Raw genomic sequence first — 15931 nt, 5'->3', positions numbered from 1 at the left:
TCCAGAGGAAGAGGAGGCTAGTGCACGTGGATGGAAAAGAAAGGAACACTAAAGCTATGGTGCAGCAGATAGGCATCCTGAATTCTAGTCAGTGCTGTGGTCTTTCCATGTAAAAGTCCCTCAAACCCTAGCCCTTACACCCACACCCCAGCTCTGAGTGATGCCAACAACTCCGAGGACACTGTCTCTTGGTGAACCAATACCCGATTTCCAGGAACATTTCTGGTGCCTTTTTGTTCCTATCTCCTTCTCAATGATGGCTGTAGGGTACTGCTGTCTTTGTGGGGGAGGCGGTGAAAATGAACTGGTCTCTTCCTCTTCCAGTCACCTCCTCTGTCACCTGGGCGCCCACTCATCATTTTACTTCCCTTCTCCTTGCCAAGCTCCTCACCACAAGGAAGCCCCTGAACCAGGGTCCCAGATGCGGTCCTCAGTTTCTGCCCCTCACACCAGGGCCTGCCAGGAAGCTGGGTTCCAGGACTCTTTTCCATTCCTTCTTATTCCAGGTTCACTGCACTGAGAAATCACCACCTTTATGCCCCTCCAGACCAGTCCTGGGTGGACTGCATCATCCGGAGACTGCAGAAGAACTCTGCAAAGGCAACCCCAACCCTCCCCAGCCCTGCCTCCTCCCTCACAGCCCCTGCTCAAGACCCAACCCATGCCCCTGCCTCTCCTTCCTGCCCTTTCCTTCCTGCCCTAGGAGCACCACTGTAGTTAACCCATGGCAGCCCCAGAGGGAGCCCTGTGTCCAAGTGAAGGGATGTGACTCACTGCAGTCCTGGGGAACCAAGGATCAGAAGAGAGGACCAGGCCTCCAGCAGCTCTGCACCAGACCTGACCCAGCAGAGACAGGGCCTGGAGTGTCAATGGAAGGGTGAGTGTGAGCAGGAGTGAGTGTGGCAGGAGCACAGCTTCTCCTCTACACTCAAGACAGCAATGCTTCCAGTAAAACCCAACCGGTACCCACGGACCTGTCTACAATCTTGTTTGTGGCCCAGGCAGGGGAAGAGAGGTATGAGAGGGAGAAAAAAGGTGGGATGGGGGAAAAGAGTAGTGTACCCATTTGCCACACTAAAGCCTGAATGACTCTGGTCACTCCCCTACAGTCCAGCCAGAAGGGTCTCTTCCTCCCTCCCCAGATGATCCTAAGTCATCCCATCTCTTAGCATAAACTCAGGTGTGACTATCCAAGGGGCTCATAAAAAAAAAAAAAAAAAAGACATTCTTATTACATGGGAAATTCAAAGAGACAGCTATTCCCAACCTCCCATGCTTGGTTAATTGCGCTCTCTAGGTTCTACTGCAACACGCTCTATTGCCTCCAACCACTGTGCTATGTTTCCTGTAATAATCTGGCTGCTCTACTGCTGTATACCCATTCCTAGCATAATATATTTGCGGACCGAATGACTGACTGTAGGAACAAAAAATCAGAGGAAGATAAATTTCAGCTCAGAGAGGAAGGGCTGTGACCTCCTGGCCATCAAGTGACTTGGACAAAGCCACTCACACATCAAGTACTTCTGTAGTCTGCTTCATCTAAGCTGAGACCTCTCTGGAGACCTATTCCTTCTCAGACCACAGCCAAACAAGTGGCAGGGCAGAGGGCAGAGCAAGACGAGAGAAGACTAGGAAAACAGCACTGGATAGAGTCCCAAAGCTCTCATTTTGCTGCCTGGGGCTGAGGTCTCCAGGGAGGGAGTTCCGCAATCTGACACTATCCCTGACAAAAGACAATCCCACACTCCGTCCGTCCCCAACCTAGGTAATAGGGCCCGACTCGGTCCCTTTAGTGACAGAAGGACCCTGGCTCCACCTCCCGCGTGACACTTTAACTCCTCCTCCTCTGAAGAAACCCTCAGACTTCGCCCCTTCCGGGTAATAGGCAAACCCCACCCCTGGAGCGCGACGGAGTCCCTATGACGTAACGGTAACGGTCTGTTTCCGGGGTGGAGCCAGGGAGGGCGGGAGTTTAGGCTGCGCCGACCCCTCAGCCCCCCTCCAGGTGATGCCAGCCCCCGAAATCCTCACCTAGGGCCCCAAATATCCCAGGTCCATGACCGAAAAATCTTTCGTCCTGACCCCCTGGATGCCCCAGGCCCCCGCGATGATCGACCTCCTAATTCCTTAACGTCTGATGCCTCCCAATTCTTCAGTCCCACCCTGTCCCAATGTGGCAATTGAGGCTTCCCGGGGGCACCTGCCTCAGATTATCTGAGAACAGGTCAGACTGGTCCCGAGAATGACAGAAGGGGACCTGGGGTTGGAGTATCCGTGATCCAATCATGCCGCTCCCCAGGAGACGTTCGGAGCCCAGGACATGTCGGGATTGAGGAGATACGAGGTGGCGCTGGAGGCGGAGGAGGAGTGAGTGGAGGCGGGTTCTGCGGAGGAGGAACCTAGCCGCTCCGGGGTTGGGGGAGGGCGCGAGTTCTCCGCGGGCGGGAGGCGTGGGGCCCATCAGGGGGCGTGGGCTGTGGAGGGGACCGCCTCCAAAGGGCGGGGCCTTCCAAGGGAGGGGCGAGGCGTCTGAACGGCGGAGGCTGTGGGGTCAGCCCCGCCCCGCCCCGCCCGGCCCGGCCTTCTCTCTGCAGGATCTACTGGGGTTGCTTCTACTTTTTTCCCTGGCTGCGCATGTGGCGGAGGGACAGGAGGTGAGGGGGCTGCGACACCGCGGACCCGCCCGGGGCATACGAGGCTCAGCCTCAGGAGGACGGATGGGGGGAATCCGGGAGTCCCCTCCCTGCCTCATGCCACTGTCGGGTTGCCCCACAGCTCGGCGCATCCCCGGGAGCAGAAGCTGGAGCCTCTGCGAGGCCTGATGAGCTGTCTGTCAAGCGGCCTGGGCCCTGCCCCCCAGCGCTCGGGTCGCGGCCTCCCCCGCCGCACCCCCACCGCCACTGCCCAGCCAGCCGGTGCATTAAAAATTTAAACCGAAGCCACCGTGCTGCCCTCCTGACTCTGCCGCCGCTGCCACCATTCGGGCTGGGAGCCCCTCTACACGCCTGCTTTTCGTTACTGACAGGGCTTCCCTCCCTGATAGGGTGCCCTTCCATATCTTGGCCCCGGTTACTACTAAGGATCCCTTCTCAGTGTCACTGCCCTGCGCCACCTACCCCCCCCCCCCCCACACACACACACTTCACTGTAAGTAGCCTATATGCTGGGAACTCAGTAACCCTGTCCCTGTCTTCCTCCCACATTGATGTGTTCCACCTTCCTTCTAGACAGGACTTGGCCAGGTGTCTGGAGAATCTTCTTCTGAGAGTGAATCTAAACTACTGTAAGCCCAGAGTTGTAGGAAGTGGGCTGTGAGAGGAGAAGATTCCTAGACGCCGACTCCCTCAGCCTGCCACAGGGGAGTGACTTGGGATGGTTGGAGATCTTTCCTACAATTAATACCGCAACTTCTGGCTCCCCCAGTGTTTCCCAGGTTAAAGATATTTGGCATCAGCTTACCTAGCAGTTCTTGCTCTATCCCTAGGAGAACCCAAAGGCCACAGCTCCCTGCCACCCCTGTCTTGTCACCTAGTTGACCTGAGACTCTCTAGCTCCTGAAGTGCTGAGGGTGAGGGACTCCTAGTGGGCCTGCTTTCAGTTAGGGAGGAGACCCAGCACCAGAAAAGGTACAGGGAAGATTAAGAAAAGAAACGGCCCAATTTATGGGGCAAAGCTAACTTTCAGCCTGGGGCTCCCCCCATCACAGCAGACTGTGGCTAGGGAGAAGACTTGGCCCTATATTTGGAAGAGCCAAAGGGGAGAGATGGGTGCATACCTGGAAGAATTTATTTCTTGTCTTCCCAGGTATCTGGATCGATTGGTCCAGGAAAGACCACAAAGTATGTGGCAGACAACCAGCTGATGGAGATCTGGGATAAGTAAATGGCCTCCCAAGAGCTGTACCCAAGCTCTGGGGCACGAGTCCAGACTGGAGGGTGGGAGAGACTCCAAGGCCTCTAGGTACTAGCAGTTCAAGATGAGTGACCTCTGGGTTGTGGCCACCTTCAAGAACGGACCCAGGTTCCTGAGCCATTTCTTCAAAACTTCTACATCAGGAACCCTGTCAGAAGTGGAGTGCCCTGTCCAACCCTGGGCCAACACCTCACCAGGACACTGTCAGAATTCCTGAGTATCCATAAGACAAACTCCAGGAAAGGGCCTTCAGGCCTTACCCTGGACAGGAAGGAGGAGAAGCTCGAGCTGGTCAGCATGGCACGGAGACTAGTTCTTACTCTTGGAATGGATGGTTCCTCCCACTTGTTTCAGCAGTCCTGCAGCAGCAAGATGCCCAGGATAGGTTTGCGTCCCTATCCCGGGAGAAAGCCTGCCCCTTAGAGGAGAGTTGGCCACAGAGCAGAAGGCTGCAGAAGGCACCCTTACAACAACCAGATAAGGTCTGGATTACTAGGTTATGACTCAGTTTATGTTTCAAAAAGAAAGCAGGACTTGAGGATTGAAATCCCCAGACCAGGAGTGGGAAATTCAAGGTGCCAGAGGCATTAAACTTAGCAGCTTGTCCCCACCACAGGCAGTCCCTGGCTTCCTGGAAAGGACAAGAGGAGGAGGAGGACTTTTGCTTTAGGGGGTAAGGGGAAGAAGGGAGTGGGGGCTGGAAATGCAATTAGGAGACAAGAGACAGGAAGGAGAGGAGAAGTTAGGGTTTTAGCAAGATGATGGGATGCAGGGATGCAAAATGTATAAGGTTTGGGGGGGTGAATTACTGGATCTGGGTGGGCAGCAGGGAGAGGCTGGAATTTGAATAGAACAAAAGAGAAGTAATTGAGCTCTTGAGTCTGATGTCTCAATAAGCCAGGACTGAGTCTGGAACCCCCAGGACCCTGCTGGTAAGAGGCTGCTATTTCTGGGACAAGACCAGGCAAAAATAGGATGGTAAGATTTCTTGGGTCTTTTTCTTGTTTGACAGCAGCAATCTGGCACCAAAGAACTTTATCTTCTCTTATCTTTCCGCCTTATCCACCCCATCCTTCTGCCCTGTCTCATCTCCCTGGGTAAAGCAGCCCTCACCTTAGCATCCCAAAGGTACCCCAGTAGCACCCAGCTCCTCACTCTGGATGTGACTGTCCCAGCCAAGACTCATCCTCAGCCAGCAGAGCTTGCTTTAAGGATCCATACCCATCAATTTTTCCTGATAAGACAGGCAGGCTAGGGCAGGAAGGAGAGAGGGGAAGATGAAGGCAAGTTGGTGCTGGCCTGCCATCTGCTCCCACCCCACCCACAATCCCTATGAGAATTTGTGTGTGATTGAATGATTGTGAAGACACAACTATGTGGGAGTGGGACTTCGAGTACAACTGGGGCTATGTGATTCTGTCTCTGAACATAAGGTTGACTGAGTGATTGAGGTGTGACTATGACTGTGGGTTTGTGAGTGTGAATGTCCATCCCTGAACATGTGGATACTTAGGTGCCCTCATTCAGTTACTGTACCATCAGTCTTCACATCAGCCACTACCCCTCTCTCCAGCTTCTCTGTCCAGGGCTTAGAAGCCAAGTGAAATGGCAGCCCTGGAAGAGGAAGGGGTCTGTGGCAATTAGGGCCCAGGAATGTCACAGGATGAGCAATACATCTTCATCTGCCTCTGACTCACCTGGTGCCCCAGGTAAAAGGCACCAGATAAAAGGTAGGGGAGAAGGAGGAGGAGAGAGAGAAGTACCCAGGCTGAGCAGCATGAAGGGGCCCTCATCCACAAGCAGCGTCCTGCTGCTGCTGCTGCTGCTGCTGTTGCTGCTGCTGAGCCCAGACCCTGGAGCAGGTGAGCGCTTGGGGGGTCTAGAAGGGCATTTCCTCAGAATGCCTCTGGAACGGGATGGAGGGAAAGGGACCAAGGAAGTCCATCTTCCAGGTGTCTCATGGAAGGGTTTTGGGTCAGGAGCCCTCTGAACATATGGCCCCATTGTCCCCTAGCACTGCCACTGCCAACCAGCATTACCTGCTGTACTCAGCTCTACCGCCAGCCACTCTCGAACAAGCTACTGAGGAGGGTCATCCGGGTGGAAGTGCAGGAAGCTGATGGGGACTGTCACCTCCAGGCCTTTGTGTGAGCTCTGACCCTCTCCCTTATACAGACCCCTGACCTCAGTCCCATCCCCTGATGCTGATGCCAACCCCAACCCCAACTGCTAATTCTGATGCTGACTTGGGTTTTCATCTAGCCTTTGCCCTAACCCCTGGACTCTAACCTCATCGCCAAGCTATGACTATGGCTTTGCACCTTTCCTTTCCTAGGCTTCACCTGTCTCGACGCAGTGTCTGCATCCACCCTCAGAACCGCAGCCTGGCTCGGTGGTTTGAGCGCCAAGGGAGGAGGCTCCAGGGGACTCTGCCTAACCTGAATTTGGGGCTGATAGGGAAAATGGGCCAGGGGCCCCAGGAGCTGGAACAATAAAGCAGCACTGGATAACAGTCTCTGACTGTGGTTTCCAAATTCTGTGCATTCTCCTGTGGGCCCCGAATCTGAATCTGGGAGACATGTTAATAAACAGAAGAACCTCCTCGTTCTCTTTATTCACATCTTCACAAACCCCTCCAGGGGCAAAGCCAAGTGCCAAGGAGCCACAAATATTCCCCAGGCACCTACATGCATACATTGAGAGAAAACATGTTCCCTACCTCACATACACATGGGCACACATGGACACGAACACACATCTACACACATTCCTCAGGTGGACCTCCAGCTCTGAGATGAAATGAGAGGTCCAGGCACCTTTCAGCTGGCAAGTCTGGAACAAAGTCTGACAGAACTGGGTTCCAAACAGAATCTCCAGCTGAGACCACTCCCCGCCCTCCTGCCTCCGTGGGGATCTACTATCCTGCCTGGATTCTATCCATCCACACGAGCAAGACAGAGTTATAGGTGGAATCAGCTGAAGCCCTCCTGGGTCATCTACAGGTTTGGGGCTCCTAGAAGAAGCAGGAGGCAAATCAAGGAAGATAAAAGGACTAGATTTTGGCCCAGAGACCCTGAAAATGAGGGAGGGGAAGAAGGTCTGAGCCCAACACCAAGAATGAGTAGGGGAACCCAGCTCTGAACCCCAACACCCTGAAGATGAAGTGTTCCTAGTTCTGGACCCAGATACATTGAGAATAAGGGAGGGGACCCAGCTCTGATCTAAGACACCCCAGAATCAAGATAGATATCCAGCTCTTAGCTTAACACCCTGAAAATGAGGGGGGGGGCCAATCGAATACCATGTGAGGGAAGGAAGAGACCCAACTCTGAGCCCAAGGACTCAAGAATGAAAGGTCTATCCCTGAGCTCAGACTTTGTATGAATGAGGTGACCCAACTCTGACAAGAGCATCTGGCTATTAATCCAGACACTCAAAATGAGGGTACACACCTCTGAGTCCAAACCTCCTAGATGACCTACTCACCTGGAATCTTGTCTACTGGAATCACTGGAGCCAAGAACCCAGGCTTTTGGGGTCCATCCTTCCCATCTGGTCTCAGTCTCAGCCTGGAGCACAAAAAGGTAGTGGGCATCTTTGTCTCCTCCAAAACAGTGTATAAATACAAGGTCAGGAGAGAAATCAGTGCCAATAATGAAGTGGGGGTTGGAGGGAGAAGGAGGGAGTTGTTCCAGAATCAGAGTTTCCCTGGGAAATCATGAAGGGTGGGAACAGGTGTGGTCTGTGGGTATCAGAACATCTGTGTGGGATCCAAATTTGAGAGGACTACTTGCAGTTACTTACCAGAGCCCCAGTGCCAGGGCCCCAGCTGCCAGTCCCAGGAAAGAGAAGATTCCCAAAGATGCCAACACTGCTACCTGCTCCAGGGGGTCTCTGTGGTCTGAGGGGGGAGGGTCACAGGCCACAGTCACAGCGAGGCTGCCTGACCAAACCCTTTCCCATACTATACAACCTTTGTTCACCTGCCCAAGCTTACCAAGTGGCCGTGGGTCCGGCAGGAGGGAGGGCCTGGGGGGAGCGGGGCTGTCTGCCTGAGGCTCTTTCTCCAGGGGCTTCTGTAGCTGTCCCTCAGCTGGCATCTCCTTCAGCAAAGGCCCTGAAGGGAGGAGAGACTTGAAGAGAAATCTCCACACGGGGTGGCGGTGGAAGACAGGGTCTGCGAGGGGAGGCCAGGACCTGGCTTGGACATGGGGGGAGCCCAGGAGGTGGAAGCCGAAAGGGTAGAGCCAGCTTCTGGGGACCTAACAGAGGTGGAGGCTGAGGGGCAGGGCTTAAACTGGGGCAGGGCTGAGGAGAGCCAAGGCTGAAGACTGGGACCTCAATTGCCACTGACAGGGCATGTGCGTGCAGCCCACTTGCACACCAATCCAGCCGACAGATGCTGCAGGACGGGCTTGGTGCCCGTGCCCTGGGCTGTCTCTCACCGGTGCTCGGAGTTCCCCAGGCCTCAGGACTCCAAGCACTCCATGTGCCAGCGTCCAGAAAGTCCCGGGCACTGACTCGTACAGCGTGGGGCAGCCCAGCCACGGCATCCGTGATCACTTCCTCCAATCCAGCTGGTTCCACCTGGGAATGAAGATGGCTCCTCGGCCAGTTATCTAGGTTGTTAATACCAAGCCTATCTCCTCCCCAGCCTTAGTTAGCAAAGAGCACCCCTTCCTCCCAGTTCCATTCCTGTCAGACTGCAGGAGCTGTCTGGGCCTCATGTGGGGTGGCTGGTGGCGTCAGGTGTACATCAAGTGTGTGGAAGATGAAAGTGCATAGTGGTTACACAGGCAGCCTGCTTGGGTTCAAATCCTTGCTGTAGCACTTACTGAGTGACCTTAGGCCACTCTGTGCCTTGGTTTCTTCATTTGTAAAATAGTGGAGAATATACCCAAATAAGACAATGCATACTAAATGTGTAGTATGCCCTGATGGGCAGGCAGCACCCAATAAATACTAGGCATTATCTGAAGCCGCTGCTCCCCAGACTTGCTGCCAGCCAATCTTTAACATCTTCAGAGGTGGAAATTCACTACTGTCCTCATCTGGATATATGAATGTTTGTATGAGAATGTGCCTCTGGGTGAAAGGCACTCCTTTTTCTAGAAAAGTCATTTGCAAAAAGCCACTCCTGTCCTCCCACAGATGGGCTGGCATCAGAGTTACAGCCCCCACAAGGCAGAGAGTGGGCCTTTCGCACCCAGCAGCAACTCCAGCACCTGGCACAAAGGATCACCCAGGGACAGTATTCTACTGGGGGAGGTGACAGGGCTCTGGTGACCTGCCAGTACGCTATGTAGAATAGCCAGGTACATGAAGTCTGGGGCACATTCCAGGCCTCACCGTGGACCAGGCTGGATGCTGCGCTGGACGGTACTGCAGTCGGAACTTGAGCAGAAAGTGGGGCTGGCGGGGCCAAGAGTCAGGGTACGTCCAGCTGGCATGCAGACGGCGGGGATAGCCAGGAACCGACTCTACCCGAAGCCCCTGGGGTGGGTCAGGGCGCACTGAGGGTAGTGGAGACACAAAGTCAGGACGGGACAAAGGCATATACCCACCAAGGGAAGGTGGGTATATGCCTAAAGGTACCTGAAGGAGGCATTTCCAAGGGGTTTGGGGATATCTTGAGCTTGATCATCCTCTGGGCTCAGGACCTGTCTGTTATCCCTGTTATAAAATGAGCTGGGGCGCCTGGGTGGCTCAGCCAGTTGGGCGTCCTCCTCTTAGTTTCGGCTCGGGTCAGGATCTCAGGGTTATGGGATTGGGCCCACGTCAGGCTCCATGCTCAGCGTGGGGTCTGCTTGTCTCTCTCTAGCTCTTAACTAGAGGTTTAGTTCCCCCTCCCACATACAGATCAAAAGAAAGAGAGGCCAGCAAGGGCTTACACTGGGCAGGAAGGACACAAGGCATGGTTGCCTTTAGCACAGGGCCTGGAACCAGAGGCAGTCTGGGACTAGGCACCCGGGAAGGACTTGTGCACTAGAAGCCAGGAGGAGCTAGGGGTAGCAACCTCTAGAGGCTGAGGTAACCCTGCCTCCTGGGCTGATCTCTTCAGCTTCTTAGTCTCCACAGTAGCTACCTGTGTGCTAAAATGGGGTCTCCATCAGGAGGGAGCTGTTTGGGAGCTCTGGTAGGTGGAGGTTTGGTGTTGGGGTCTCTGTGCCCTGAAGTCCATCTGGAGTCTCTGAGGTGCAGCGGGAATGGGTACTCACAGATGCTCTGCAAGCTCACATCCAGCAGGCGTGTGCTGGCCCCCAGCGGGTTCACCTCAGTCACATTTATTCGGTACTGGCTCCAGAACTCTGCCCCATGGACTACACAGCGGGCAGCCCCTGGAGGATCCTGTGGGCACGGCCAGGGCCCTGTGGATGGATTCATCCTAGGAGGGACAATGTGGTTGTGGGATTTGGAAATGCTCATTAGGGGATCCAGCTGGAGTCCCCAGCCTCTCCTTTATGTCCTACCTCATGCCATCAGCTCCTGGTACGGTCTTCTTCCTGGCAGGAAGGGGACCATCTGAGGTCAGGAAGGAAAAGAGTATCCTCCCTCCCTCTGAGGCCTTCTGCCTCCCACACACACCCAAATGTATAGGCTTACACACCCAATCATGCACACACCTGTAGGAGGTGAGGTAGCGGGTGGGTAAACCGCTGACCTGACTGGGACTCCAAGTGCAAGAGAAGTTCTCATAGTCAGCTGCTTGGCAGGAGACAACAGGGCGGGCTGGGGGGTCTAGAGGCAGAAGGTGCAACTGGAGTCTGAGAAGTCCCCAGGTCCTTCCCCTCCGAGAGGGCCTACTCAGGGCCTGGATGCCCTCAGCAGCCCCTTGCCTCATCGCGGCCACCCAATACTCCCTCCCCAACTCACAGCCCAGCTGTAGGGTCACAATTCCCCCAAGTGCACCATCCAGGGTCCGGCAGATGTAGGTGCCTTCGTCGGTGCTGTCTGCCCGGGCCAAGACCAGTTCATGCCCTAGCCCAGAGTCAGGTCCCTGGAGCAGTCTCGTCTCCCCGTCCCGAAACCAGGACACCGGGGCCCTGGGGGTGAGATGAGGTGATGATAGAGGGAAGATTTAAAGTGTTAACCCAAGCCACAGCTCTCCATTGGCTTTTCACTGCGCTTGCAATAAAACCCTTTTAGGTCCTTTAAATCCAGGCGTTTACAAAGCCCCTGGTGATCTAGCCCTTGCCTTCCTTTCCTTCTTCAGCTCCTCCCTCTCGCCCCCTCACCCACTACACTTCAGTGACATTGGTCTTCTTTCTGTTCAAGAGTATTGAACTCATTCACACCTCAGGGCATTTGCACTAGCTATTCCCTCAGTCAGGAATGCCTAACACGTGCATGGCTGCCTATTTCTTGACCTTCAGAAATTAGCTTCAATGTCACCTCCTCAGAGAAGCTTTCCCTTATTACCAATAAAAAGTAATCAATCAGAGGCGCCTGGGTTGCTCAGTGGGTTAAGCCTCTGCCTTAAGCTCCAGTCATGATCTTGGGGTCCTGGGATCGAGCCCCGCATCAGGCTCTCTGCTCGGCAGGGAGCCTACTTCCCCCCCCCCTCTGCCTGCCTCTCTGCCTACTTGTGATCTCTCTCTCTGTCAAATAAATAATAAAATCTTAAAAAAAAAGAAGAAGAAGAAGAAGTAGTAACCAATCGGTTATCCTCTTCCAGAAGAAGAAGAAGTAACCAATCGGTTATCCTCTTCCACGTCACTTTCTTCTGATTTTCTGCCCTGCAGGTACCACTCCCTAGCAAGATTTATATTTGCTTATTATCTGTCTGGCCTACTAGAATCTAACCTCTACACAGGCAGGCATCTTGCCAGGCATGTGCGCTGCTAGATCCCAGAGCCTAGAACAGACCAGGGACTGAGCAGGTGCTCAATACATGTTGGTTCAAATTTTCCATTAAATAAGGATGGTCTGAGGGTTAGCATAGCTAAAGAGATGAGGATTAAAGACACAGGGCAAAGATGGGAGGGGCATGAGGACTGGAGAGAGTCAAGAAAGGGTCATGACTGTCAGCCCGTGGGCAGGGGTGGGGGACTTACCCAGCAGTCACTCCAGGGCAACACAGTGTCATGGACCTGCCAGCCTGCCCATACTGGACCCCTGTGGAGGGCATTTCTGAGGAAAGGCTCTTTCTGTCCCTCTCTCCCATCCCAGCCCCCTCTTAGTGAGCATGACAGGGTAAACAGCAGACTTTTAAGGCTGGGTGGGGTCACTGGCTCAAAGCATCATGTTATAATCTAGAGACAGAGGTCAGAAGACAGGGCAGAGAAGGAATGTTGCCTGGTTGGATGTCAGGGGTTGGGGGTCACAGACTAGGCAAGGAAAGGGTTCACACGGAGGATGGCAAGTCGTAAGTCAGAGTTGGAGGCATACAGCAGGATTCTTCTCACCTGTGGGGCCCCAGGCCTCGGGACAGGGGGAGGCAGTGGACACCAAGGCTACAGCCAAGGCAAGCAGAACCCTGCTCAACCCTGAGCAGCTGCTGCTCATCTGTGGAGAGAGAGGCAGGGTCAGCAATCCCCCATGCCCAGATGTGAGGCTAAAGCCTGCCTCCTCCTCTTCTAAACTGGGAACTTCTAGAAGAAAACTGGTCCCAAATGGGATCAGGGTATCAGAAAACAGCAAGAGATCTGATCTAAGGTCCCCCTTTCCACCATACACCCATACACATACATGCAAACAAACAACACACACACACACACACACACACACACACCCTCCATCTCAGTCCTGGGCCTAAGGCCCAGAACAAAAGCCGGAGGCGACAGACTGTGCCAGCAGTACCCCCCCACACACACCACCCTTGGCGCCCACCCCTGGCACCAAGTGCTGGCACCAGTTCAGTCACTCCCATTAACTCCTCCAACCCAGCTGTTGGGAATTCCAGTGTCTACCCCGACCTGGCCCAGGGCGACTCACTGCCTCTGGTTAACCTAAGACAGCCTTCATCAAACTTGGGTGGGGGTGCTGTCGTGGTGGGTCTGAGCCCACGCTGTTTTCCTACCACGAGGCCTAGCCCTGCTCTGGCTGCCAGGCCTCTTCTCTCCTGAGCCCAGCTCCCTGGGCCACTCATCTAGGCCTGACTCTGGAATCTTGTTGGTCCCGAGCCTGTGAGGCTGGATGGGGCTGGGGTGCAGGCTGAGGCTGCAGAGTTAAGCAGATCCAGATGCCTTGGCTGCTGCCAGAGGCTGGAGGTGGGCAAGGAGCCAGGAGATGGAGACAGGGTGTCGGGGAGGGGAGAGAAGGCTGAGAGGAGTGAGAAGCCTGCAGGGAAGGGGTCTGGGGTGGAGGCTACAGGACTAAAAGATGCTCCGACATCAAAACCAGGTGGTGGTGGGGTTCAGGGCTGGGCTAGGGCAGAGGGAACTAGAAAAGCAAAGGAGGTGTATGATAACCACTGCCCGTGGGAGTGCTGGGAGAGAGGGATTTTGGAGCAGGATGAGAAAGGCAGTGGGGAAGTGGCCATGGGCACAGGAGGAGCACATAGGGAGAGGGCCCAAGCAAGCAAGGGCTCCAAAAGAGGAAGAGCACTGAGCCCTCTCAAGCAGAGCGAACAAGGGCCTCCACATGTCTGTGTATCGGTCTGAATGTGTCTAGTGGCTCACACTCCCCCAACCCACCCCCCCAGCCACATTCACCCTGCTTAGCCCCGCCCTACCTCGGTGATCCCAGTGGCTGACTGTCCATGGCCTCCAGGACTTCCTCGCACCAGCTACAGCACCCGTCTCAGCTCCACTCAGTTCTGGGACCCCAGAATCATCCCCTCCTTCCCTTTCCCTCCTCCGCCCCTCTGGGCCCTAGAGCTCAGCCGCCCTGAGCGAGGCCCCCACCTCCCTCATTCCTCCTCCCTCCTCCCCTTTTGCCCCCCCTCCCACCCGAGGCCCTGGGAAGGGAAGAGGCCTCCCCCCCAGTCTGGAAAGGAAGCCACAGGCACAGCCAGGGCCAGCAAGAGGAAAAGGAGGGCTGCTATGTCCCTGTCAGGGAGAGATTCCCTAGGTTTTCACCCAGCCACATTCATGCATGGACTCAACTAAGCACAGTCAACAAAAAGAAACTCCCTTGAACACACAGGGGCATAACCAAATGAAAAATCAGACACAGACTCCTGCCCCCACTCTTTTCACTCCCTAGCAAATATTTCCTTGGGGCATAGCTAGCTGTTTTTTGAGGGGAAGGGAGGCCCCAGGTTGGGAGGTATAAAGAAAACCCAGAGTCCAGTCCCTCTGCCCCTGGACGTTCCAGCCATTTCTCACCTCCCCCTCCACTCTTTGGGCCCCAGCACCAGGAAATGCCTTTGGTCCCTTGGTGCCAGATACACAAGATCCACACTTACCCTCAGACACACACTCTCAGATATAGCCACTCACAGTCACAAGAACACACTCAGACACCCCCACTCAGACTCATACCCATACCCTCACACACAGACACATAGACACTTAGCACTCTGCCCCTGGGATAGGGATGCAGCACTCCCTAAAAGCAAATCCTCATGATGGTTTCAGCCCCTCTTTCAGGGAGCTCTTAGCATGGCAGATCCCACATCTCATCACCGCTCAGGCCCCCATGTACCCAAAGAGACAAAGGTGAGCAAGGGAGCTAGGCACAGGGGTACAGAGAGAGAGAGAGAGAGAGAGATGCAGAGGATGTGAGAGGCAGATACACAAGAGATACCTGGGCAGACAAAACTGTGAGGAGGAGACACAGATGACTGACAGCTCCAGAAAGACAATAGTAAGAAGAGAAAAAGAAATAAAAGGAAACTGAGTCAGGGAAACAGAAAATAAGCAGTAGACCAATGAGAGGGATTCCAGGGCACAGAAAGGAAGGGAAGATAAGTGTGCTGGCGTGGGTCTGTCTTTGCTGGGTGTTAAGCAGAAAGGTCAGTCCCACTGACTAATGAAGTTGGTCCCCAAGATACAACACAGCTCCACTCTCACGCAGTCTAAAACAGCACACAGGACACACACATAATACACGGTCTGACACAGGACACACACATACTACAAGTCTCCCTCTCACTCTGCTACTGCTCAAGTCACACACTGCACACATAAACCCAGCCACCCACTCTCACATAGTCTTAAACCCCCCAGAGACCTTCCCCAAACCCATTCCCTATGCTGTGACAGGCCCTCTCACACACTAACACACAACCCAGTCTCTCACCAAAAACTGCACATGGACAGAACACATAATCCCACACTCGCACAGCCGCATGCACACTCGACCACACGCGCACTGACACACGCAGTCATGTAACTGACAGCTGCACCAAGCGGTACAGGTCCACACGCTGACATCGTCACACACAGCCCAAGAGTCACACGCACACACTGACAGTCCGTCAGCCGGTCCAGGCCCTTCAGATCGTTCACTACCCTGCCCCGCCCTCTCCTGGCAGGCCTTCCCCGAGGACTCCCGCCGCCGCCACCACTCCCCCCGCTCCTCCAAGGCCTCACCTTCTGCGGCCTCCGCCGCCTGCGCCCTCCGCCCTCGCCCTCTGCCCCGGCCTCTGCTCCCTCCCGCCCTGGGGCCCCAGCAGAGGGGGCGGCTCTGCCCAGGCACCAATGGAAGGACAGGGGTGAAAAGGGAGGGGGTCTGGGCCCATTGGAGCCTCCAACTGCCAATCACTTCCACCCCACCTCTGCCGGACACTTCCTGTCCCGTCCGGGACTGAGGAGACTGCTGGGGGACAGAGTGTGGAGCTGGATTCCTGGGTCCTCGTCTACAGCACTGCCCTGCTGGGACAGCAGGACTGGAAGTTTTCAGGCCCCTCCTCCTTCCAGCAGTCCAAAAACAAAGCCACAAGTTCAGTGGCTGGGGAGCCATTGGGCAGGTGACTGGAGAAGCTGAAGGTGCCCCAGACTCCAGATAAGGACTTTTGTGGGGCAATGGTTCTCAAACTTTGCTGGACCTTTTGGTTTTAAAACTGGCAAGCCACACTCCAAACCAATTAAATCCGAATCTTTGGAAGCTGGCCTTGGCATCGGTGTTGAAA

The 15931-nt window shown here is 54.8% G+C and overlaps 3 protein-coding genes across 9 annotated transcripts; 2 read left to right on the top strand and 1 right to left on the bottom strand.

The window, feature by feature from the left end:
- Positions 1-654: 654 nt before the first annotated feature.
- Positions 655-2941, top strand: LOC309846073 (uncharacterized protein). Of its 3 annotated transcripts, none has more exons than XM_082694701.1 (4): positions 655-1933; positions 2303-2370; positions 2598-2657; positions 2779-2941. In XM_082694701.1, exons 2-4 carry the CDS (start codon positions 2324-2326, stop codon positions 2933-2935), a joined length of 264 nt encoding a protein of 87 aa, XP_082550827.1. In that variant the 5' UTR covers positions 655-1933; positions 2303-2323; the 3' UTR covers positions 2936-2941. The 3 variants fall into 3 exon arrangements, with proteins under 3 accessions (XP_082550827.1, XP_082550826.1, XP_082550828.1); XM_082694700.1 differs by lacking the exon at positions 655-1933 and adding an exon at positions 1944-2008; XM_082694702.1 differs by lacking the exon at positions 655-1933 and adding an exon at positions 2015-2227.
- A 373-nt stretch (positions 2942-3314) lies between these two features.
- CCL27 (C-C motif chemokine ligand 27) lies at positions 3315-6427 on the top strand. 2 transcript variants are annotated; one of them, XM_082694687.1, is made up of 4 exons: positions 3315-3436; positions 3808-5777; positions 5930-6062; positions 6251-6427. In XM_082694687.1, the coding sequence occupies exons 2-4, from the start codon at positions 5579-5581 to the stop codon at positions 6408-6410; spliced, it is 492 nt and encodes a 163-aa protein (XP_082550813.1). In that variant the 5' UTR covers positions 3315-3436; positions 3808-5578; the 3' UTR covers positions 6411-6427. The 2 variants fall into 2 exon arrangements, with proteins under 2 accessions (XP_082550813.1, XP_082550814.1); XM_082694688.1 differs by having other exon boundaries at positions 3315-4397; positions 5489-5777.
- Positions 6428-6496: 69 nt separating this feature from the next.
- Positions 6497-15777, bottom strand: IL11RA (interleukin 11 receptor subunit alpha). 4 transcript variants are annotated; one of them, XM_082694668.1, is made up of 14 exons: positions 15393-15446; positions 13589-13672; positions 12321-12420; positions 11970-12030; positions 10789-10958; positions 10539-10653; positions 10386-10418; positions 10134-10300; positions 9265-9428; positions 8361-8502; positions 7913-8032; positions 7720-7816; positions 7402-7484; positions 6497-6928 (listed from the first exon to the last, which is right to left on the bottom strand). In XM_082694668.1, exons 3-14 carry the CDS (start codon positions 12418-12420, stop codon positions 6912-6914), a joined length of 1269 nt encoding a protein of 422 aa, XP_082550794.1. In that variant the 5' UTR covers positions 13589-13672; positions 15393-15446; the 3' UTR covers positions 6497-6911. The 4 variants fall into 4 exon arrangements, with proteins under 4 accessions (XP_082550794.1, XP_082550791.1, XP_082550792.1 ...); XM_082694665.1 differs by lacking the exon at positions 11970-12030 and having other exon boundaries at positions 15393-15777; XM_082694666.1 differs by lacking the exon at positions 13589-13672 and having other exon boundaries at positions 15393-15468.
- Positions 15778-15931: the final 154 nt, after the last annotated feature.

Source organism: Mustela nivalis, assembly GCF_964662115.1.
Source record: "Mustela nivalis genome assembly, chromosome: 13".
Classification (NCBI taxonomy): Eukaryota; Metazoa; Chordata; class Mammalia; order Carnivora; family Mustelidae; genus Mustela; species Mustela nivalis.
Note: the sequence above shows the minus strand (reverse complement) of the source record. Positions and strands in the feature narration are given on the sequence as shown.

Bases quoted from the DNA above. Each gene is read 5' to 3' on its own strand.
- CCL27 (XM_082694687.1), top strand. From the start codon at position 5,579: ATGAGCAATACATCTTCATCTGCCTCTGACTCACCTGGTGCCCCAGGT. The intron at 5,778-5,929 runs GTGAGCGCTTGG...ATTGTCCCCTAG, and splicing joins GAGCCCAGACCCTGGAGCAG to CACTGCCACTGCCAACCAGC. The intron at 6,063-6,250 runs GTGAGCTCTGAC...TTCCTTTCCTAG, and splicing joins TGTCACCTCCAGGCCTTTGT to GCTTCACCTGTCTCGACGCA.
- LOC309846073 (XM_082694701.1), top strand. From the start codon at position 2,324: ATGTCGGGATTGAGGAGATACGAGGTGGCGCTGGAGGCGGAGGAGGA. The intron at 2,371-2,597 runs GTGAGTGGAGGC...TTCTCTCTGCAG, and splicing joins GCGCTGGAGGCGGAGGAGGA to GATCTACTGGGGTTGCTTCT. The intron at 2,658-2,778 runs GTGAGGGGGCTG...GTTGCCCCACAG, and splicing joins ATGTGGCGGAGGGACAGGAG to CTCGGCGCATCCCCGGGAGC.
- IL11RA (XM_082694665.1), bottom strand. From the start codon at position 15,762: ATGGCTCCCCAGCCACTGAACTTGTGGCTTTGTTTTTGGACTGCTGGA. The intron at 12,421-13,588 runs GTAGGGCGGGGC...CTCTCTCCACAG, and splicing joins CAGCCACTGGGATCACCGAG to ATGAGCAGCAGCTGCTCAGG. The intron at 8,503-9,264 runs GTGAGGCCTGGA...CTTCATTCCCAG, and splicing joins AGCATCCAGCCTGGTCCACG to GTGGAACCAGCTGGATTGGA.